Source organism: Lupinus angustifolius, chromosome LG08, assembly GCF_001865875.1.
Source record: "Lupinus angustifolius cultivar Tanjil chromosome LG08, LupAngTanjil_v1.0, whole genome shotgun sequence".
NCBI lineage: Eukaryota > Viridiplantae > Streptophyta > Magnoliopsida > Fabales > Fabaceae > Lupinus > Lupinus angustifolius.
The window spans coordinates 16257110-16264942 of NC_032016.1; the positions used below are offsets into that span (position 1 = coordinate 16257110).

A 7833-nucleotide genomic window follows, 5' to 3' on the forward strand; every position below is an offset into this window, starting at 1 on the left:
CTAAGAACTAGACATGTTCCTATATGATGGTCAACTTTTCGGGTTCACCAGAGAGGGAATAACCCCTAGAGGTTACGTAGAAGTTTGAGTAACAACCGAAGACAGATGCAAGACAATCAAAGCCAAGTTCTTGGTCATTGATTGCAAATCGGCCTACAACGCCATCATTGGCCACTCCACACCATCGAGGCCATAGTGTCCACTCCACACCATCGAGGCCATAGTGTCCACTCCACATATGTGTAAGAAGTTCCTTTCCACTGACTTTAAGTCTGCATGGCCAAAGGTGATCACTACATAGGTAGGAGTTGCTACTAGCAAAGCCTCAAATCCACTCACAAGCCTAAGTAACCAACCCCCCCCCCCTCCAAGTTTTATAGAACCCCAATATCTCGCCAAAGAAGAACATGTTTTAATGTTTTCTATAATCAGCAAACCTTCTTAAAAGGCTAGGCTAGAACCATTGTAAAGCTTATAACATCATATGATAACGGGTTATTCTGCATTTTCAATTGTGTACTATTTGGCAGGTCTTCATCATCCAAATTCCCCAAGGCAAGAACCATGTTCCCCTTGGCCGACGATTTCAACCCGCCTTGTGCGTGAGCCATGCTCCCCTTGGTCGACAGCTCTTCATCAACCAATCCCCCAAGGCACGAACCATGCTCCCCTTGGCTAGCGATTTCAACTCGTCTTCCGTGTGAGCCAAGCTCCCCTTGGCTAGGAGGTCTTCATCAACAAAATCCCCCAAGGCACGAACCATTTTCCCTTTGGCATGCGATTTCAACTAGCCTTGCATGTGAGCCATGCTCCCCTTGGCCAGCAGGTCTTCATCAACCAAAGCCCCCAAGGCACAAACCATGTTCCCCTTAGCCGACGATTTTAACCCGCCTTATGCATTAGCCATGATCCCTGCGGCCAGCAAGTCTTCATCAAAAATTCCCCCAAGGCGTGAACCATGTTCCCCTTGGCTAATGATTTTGTTAGGTATCAGTGGTTACAATACACCTAGAAGGGGGGGGGCTTGAATAGGTGTCGCGGTTAGAATTACCGCTTTTCGCAAATCAACACTTAATGCTGAATCAACCCTATTTAATCGGTTAAGGAGAAGAAGATAATCGATTATATGCACAATCTTAATCGATTAACACAAAGAACAGTTTTAAACAGAAACAGTTTTAATCGATTAACAGAAACAGGATAATCGATTAACACAGCAATATTAATCGATTAAACAGAACCAGTAAGCAATTACAGAAACGATTAAATGCAGAACAAATAACCGATAACAGAACGAATACAGAGCTTACAAATTTGTATATCAGAATAGCTTGCAATACAACAAAAGAACAGAATGTATTAGTTGAATCAAATATACAAATTAATCGATTGAAAACAGTAAAGAGAGAGAGAGAGAAACAAATCCTGCAATTCGAATTTTTATCCTGGTTCGTTTGCTGTCCACTGCAAACTACATCCAGGCCTCCCGGCTGACTTGGGAGATTTCCTTCACTATAATCGAATCAATGTAATTTACAAACACATTATCCAATTACAACACTTAGCAAATGACAAGAAATCAAAGAAACTATCCAATGGTTTGACTCCCTTCCTACCGATAAAGAAAACGTTTCTTTCGGCGTAGCCCCAGCCAAAGAATCTCTCGTTCTTTCCTTTTCTTACACTCTAAGCTATGAAGAAACACACAATCTCTACTGGTGATACGACACCAAGAGATTCCCTTTCACAACAATTACACAAGAATTACAAGAGTAATATTAAGCTATACCTAAGCTCAAATACAACATGAAGGCTTTACTCTAATGCACATTTAACACAAACACATGTGAAATGACAAGTATTAGTTATGAAAACAGAAGTTACAGAATCATAAAATTCATGAAAAAACGCATCAAAATATGCATGAACATGTGAGGGAAAACGTGAGAGATTATAACATGAAATGCACTCAATCCTAAAGCAAGGAATCTCTCATTTCTAAACTCACTAATGCAATTAACAAATAGATGCAGCAATTAACACGTAGAATGCTCTAACTCTCTAATAAATGCAACATGCAACTTATGAGATTAATTCTGAAAACGCAGTTTATAAAGAATCAGTCCAGAACCCCAGATAATCGATTAAATACCTTCTTAATCGATTAACGGGACTAAAAATCATAACTGATTCTGTTTTTCAGTTTTTCAGTTTCAACAATTTAAAAAATCAGTTAGGTTAATCGATTAACGTAAACCTTTAATCGATTAACTGCATTACAAAAACGTGTTCCAGTGGCAACCACTTTACACAGCAGTTGGGTTAATCGATTAAAGGTATGGTTAATCGATTAACACTAAATAAAATATGTATTTTCAAATAGAAAACATCAAATATGTTATGCACTTAGATAATACATGTTTGACACTTAGTTTTATGCCTAGAATGCATATATACATGTATTTATGTAATGCATGAACATATTATCAAATGAACATATCTCATGGATGAAATGATTTAAAGATAAATGCATATGAGACATGTTTTAGGTGCCCTAAGCCTTCGACTCAACTTAAACTAGAAACTAGTCTAAGCCTAGTACCAAATAAAAGACTCAAGCACGTTGGATTGTTGGTTATCTTCAAGCACTTTTAGGAAAAGCATTCCTAAATGAGAGAATTCTGGCCTTCAAGTATTTTTGAGAGAATTTTATGAAGAAATGGTGAGTTGTAATTTGTTTTGCTCGAAGGAATTGGCCTCCTATTTATAGGCCTCACGCCAGATCGCTGAGCTGCTGAGCTGGACCGCTCAACAGCTGACCAAACCCTTCATCATGGGTTTGATCCCTTGACCAAGTAGCTTAGTCACCTCCTTGTGCATGACTCATCAAAGCTAGTTATGGGCTATGAGACCAGCTATTGTGAGCTACTTCTTATGGATGACATCATGGTTTGCACATAAATAAATCAACAAGAAAAATAAACTAAGTATTCACAAATTCTTGAGGAGATAAAATCTTTTTGAATAAGAAAACATATTTCTCATCTTCTTTTTGAGTTTGAACTACTTAGACAAGTTCTTATATTTTACTTTGGTTAACCCCAAACACCAAGATCTGAAATCCTCCTTTTAGTGTATATCCTAAAATGGTAGAATCGTAAACACTTATATTCATCACTTAAACAATACTACAACCATAAAGGAGATTAGGTTGTCACACCCTAACCATTGGTGACTCTAATATTAAATGAGTGATGAATGTAAGATCTTAAGAAAAGCATGCTTAACTTGGCAAGTAAACTAAGTAGTACAACTACTCCGAAGTTTATTTGTTAAGTGTTTGAGACATGGGTTTATTACCACCACATATTCTAAAGGTAAAAAGGGTGCATCCTTGATGTTGTTGTAAAACGTAGACCTGAAAGTTGGACTATGATATCTAGGATTAAACTAAAAATGTCAGACAATGTAAGACTCTCTTTTGTTCTTATCATAAAACAATTCTCTATGTGATTGAATTTTGAACTCATAATAAATAAGGGACAATGACAAACAATTCTTGATGTAAGTATTTAGTTTCTTCAACATGTCTTTGAGCAAGAACAATTATATGTTGTTCTATCAAAAGAGGTTTCAAAAGCTATAACAAAGATTCCAATTAAAAATGAAAATTCAAAGGAAGGGGTGATTTCATAAAAAAGGTTATTTTCAAGGAAATTTTGTTCTCCTAAGCTTCAAATTTTGTCTTCTTTATCATATGTTACTACATATTTGTAGTTTCAATCACATATTGATGTTGCATATTTCATATAGAAGTTTCATATTTTGGTATATAATTTTTTATAAGTAATAAATAAAGTTATCCAAATTGAGTATATTCAACTACAAATTAATATATTCGACATTTATAAAATGTAAAAACGATACACTAAATTCAAACAATATGAATGTGAGTCGTTAGGAACGATAATGTATCTCAACACTCTAGTACTATATAAAAGTTGAACATACTTAAAAAACCATTCATATAATTGAACAATTATATTTTTATATTCCAAGTCTGTGGTTTATGTTATATTTATATGGAATTACCCTATAAATAAAGTATGATTTCAATGTTGAAAACAAAATGTTATCAGCTACTTTTTTTTGATAGAAAATAATCATGCATACCAGAGGCTTTGTTAGGGTTTGCGAGAAGATGAATCCCAAAATAACTCCTAGGCAATTTGGGGCTTAATTTCATCTTCGTTTCTTCTCCTTCGTCTGTCTGGTTCTTCCTCTCCACTGGTTCTTCTTTTTCGGACGTTCTTTGCGCTCTGATTTAGGGTTCCTTTGCTTTCTTGGAGTTCGTTGGTTTTCTTCTTCACGCCAGCTTCGGTTTCCTCTCTACATCCGGGTTCAATGAAGCCTCTGGTTCCTGTAATTTTGTGGGTATTTCTGGACTGGATTTCGGCTTCTTGCTCAGATCCAAGGGCAAATTTTGTTGCTGCTACTCCGAAGACGAAATCTTTTGCAGAAGCGGTAACGAATTCGGCCCCCATTTTTGTTTCGCAGCTTCCACAACCCTGCTTAAAAGGGGACGCCATTGCCATTAAGATCATTGAAGCCGACTCTCAAGCGGGTCTTCAAATATGAAAATCGCATCTCCATGGGAGACTGATTCTTGCTAAAGGCGACAAACCTCTGAAGTTTGTCGAGCTAAAAGAGAAATTGACATCTCTGTGGTGCAATATAAGTGGTCAATGATTTCGTTGGAGAAAGGATTCTACGACTTCTCATTCTCATCGCCGGAAGACATGAGAACTGTTTGTTCCATCGGTTCATGGAGTCTTAAACTAGGTATTCTCCGTATGTTTTTATGGTCCCCGGATTTTAACCCTAATTTGCAAAGGCTGTCTCACGCCCAATGTTGGGTTAAAATACATGGTTTACCCCAAGAGTATTGGTGTCCTCGTATTATTTTTTTTAATTGCAAGGGGAATTGGTACACCGATATATCTGGATGAGGCTATAAGCAATCGCACCTTCAACCATTTTTCTAGAGTTTTGGTAGAACTGAATCTTAAATCTTCGCTTCCTGGTCAAATTCTAGTCGAGAGGGAAGGTTTTGTTTTTTTTGTCCCAATTGAATAGGAGAGTCTGCCGGATTTCTGTGTTGGTTGTCATACTATTGGCCATAGTGTGGAGAATTGCATAAGGTTGCCCAAGCATAAATCAGAAGTTAAAGCTCCTGAAGCTCACAAAAATGGGGCTAGAAAACAACCATTAGGAAAAGTGCACACAACTTATTCAACAAGTTACTCCTGTGCATATTATGAATGATAATGACAATCCGGTGGTTGCTAACGATTTGAGATTAGTTGGTAAGCTTTGGGCTGATGATTCTCTGGATGAAGAATTGGAAGAGGAAAGTTTCACTAATGTGCTTAGTAAATCCCAAAAGAAGATATTAAAGAAGAAGAGCATCGCTGAAAAGTCTTACAATACCTGTAAGGGTGGCCTTTCCTACAGTGTTCAAAGAAGGTCCTCTTCTGGAATTATAGAAGTTTTGGTAGCCTAAAGACTAGGCTGGTGCTTCAAAAAAATTGTGTCACCCACAAGCCGGACCTAGTGTTTATTTCTGAACCTATGATTCTGATTGTTTCTGTAAGCTCTACTCTTTGGAATTCTCTAAACCTTGATCTTTTTGTTGTTAATAACAGAGGTGATGATCTCCCGAATCTGTGGGGCCTTTGTTCCAGGGGTGTGGTCCCCCAGGTCCTTTTGAGCACTTCTCAATTTCTTGCTATTTCTGTTACTCTGGATAATAAGGTGGTTAACGTGTGTGTTATTTATGCTCATACCAGCTATATTCAAAGAAGAATTTTGTGGTCTGATGCTCAGGATGTTATATCTGCTTTTCCTGGTCCTTGGTGCTTTATTGGTGATTTCAACACAGTGGTTGGTGCTAATGAATGTAGAAGCTCTAGAGTTCCGGCCAGAATCCCGTCCGAAGAATTCAAAGCTTTTATTGATAATGTCAATCTCCTTCATCTTCCTACAAGAGGGGCTCCTTTCACTTGGTCTAATAGGAGAACAGGGTCTACTCTCACTAAGAAGCGGTTGGATAGATCTCTTTACAATGAAACTTGGCTGAATATTTGGTCTTAGGTTTCCTATCAGACTTTGCCCAGAAGCTCATCTAATCATCATCCGCTTTTATTTTCTGCTTATCCTGGTTCTCCTCCTCCCTTCACTCCTTTTAAATTTAAAAAATGTGGTTTCTTCACCTTGATTGCAGGAGAGTCATCTCTAATGCCTGGATGGCAAAATTTTCTGGCTGCCCAATGTTCATTCTTTCTCAAAAGCTGAAACTTCTGAAAAAAGATCTTAGAACTTGGAAAATGAGGGTTTTTGGTAATATTCATCATACGGTTAATAATGCTTTGTCTAATGTAGATCTCATCCAAAACTACATTGTTGATTTTGGCCCTAACCCTGAGTTGCTGGAGCAAGAGGATCAAGCTCAAAAGTCCTTATTCCATGCTTTGGAGATGGAGGAGGTCTTTTGGAAGGAGAAATGTATGATCAATTGGCACACCCATGGTGACAGAAATACTAAGTTCTTTCATAGGGTCACAAAAATCAGACAAGCTACTAAAGCAATGTCTATCTTGATGGACAGGGAAAGGATTTTATGCAATCAGGATGATATAGCTAATCATGTCCTAAACTACTACACTGATCTTTTTGGCTCTACCAAATACATTGCTCCTAATGATCTGATCCAGTCTGTGATTCCTTCAATTGTCTCTGACGATGAGAATTTGATGATCACCTCTGTTCCCTCTCATAAAGAAATAAAGGATGTTGTTTTTGGTTTAAATGGTGATGGTGCCCCGGGTCTGGACGGTTTTGGTGGTTGTTTCTACCAAGCTTTTTGGGATATAGTGGGTAATGATGTTTGTTGCTCCGTGGCTCAATTCTTCAGCCAGGGTTGGATCCTTCCCAACATGAACTCTAATTCGGTTATTCTGATTCCCAAAAACACCAATGCGGTCAAATTATCTGCTTGGAAGGGCTCTCTTCTATCTATTATGGGTAGGGTTGAGTTGGTCAGATCTATTTGTCAAAGCATGTTGGTTTACAGTTTCCATGTCTACAAATAGCCAGCCCAGTTATTAAAATGGGTGGATTCGAAGATGAGAAACTTCATCTGGTCTGGTAACACGGAGGTTCGGAAAATTGTTACTGTTGCATGGAACCAAGTTGGCTCCTCTACTTCCTTAGGTGGGCTTGGTCTTAAGTCTATTAAACTTATGAATAAGTCGGCCCTTTTAAAGTTGGCTTGGGATATGTTATCTTCTCAGCAAGAGTGGGCTTCTTTCTACAGAGAGAGATTTGGTTGTAACAGAATTGTCCATCCTAGGTACCACAAGTCCTCTATTTGGCCTGGCATTAAGGACAGCTGGTCTATGGTGGACATGAACTCTAGGTGGCTGGTTGGCGATGGTAGGAACATTAACTTCTGGACTGATAACTGGTTGGGTGAGACTCTAATCGATGCTCTTCATATCCCTACTCATTTGCATACCTCTCTGAAGGCTAAAGTTGTTGATTTCATATCTGGTTCCAATTGGGTTATCCCTGTTTCTCTTTTGCTCAGGTTCCCAGAAATTATTTCAAAAACTAAGGATATCCCCATTGCTAACTCCCGGGATAGATTCATTTCGCAGGACTCTTCTAACGGTATCCTGACACTTAGCGGAATAACATCTGCTTCAATTTCATTCCTCCTTCGAAGTCCTTTATTACTTGGAGGCTCTTGAATGGAAAAATGCCTACAGATGA

General features: G+C 38.3%; 1 protein-coding gene across 1 annotated transcript; it reads left to right on the plus strand.

Moving 5' to 3' along the window:
• Positions 5318 to 7151, plus strand: LOC109353936. Its single transcript, XM_019596291.1, has 3 exons — positions 5318 to 5526; positions 5655 to 6104; positions 6284 to 7151. The coding sequence occupies exons 1-3, from the start codon at positions 5318 to 5320 to the stop codon at positions 7149 to 7151; spliced, it is 1527 nt and encodes a 508-aa protein (XP_019451836.1).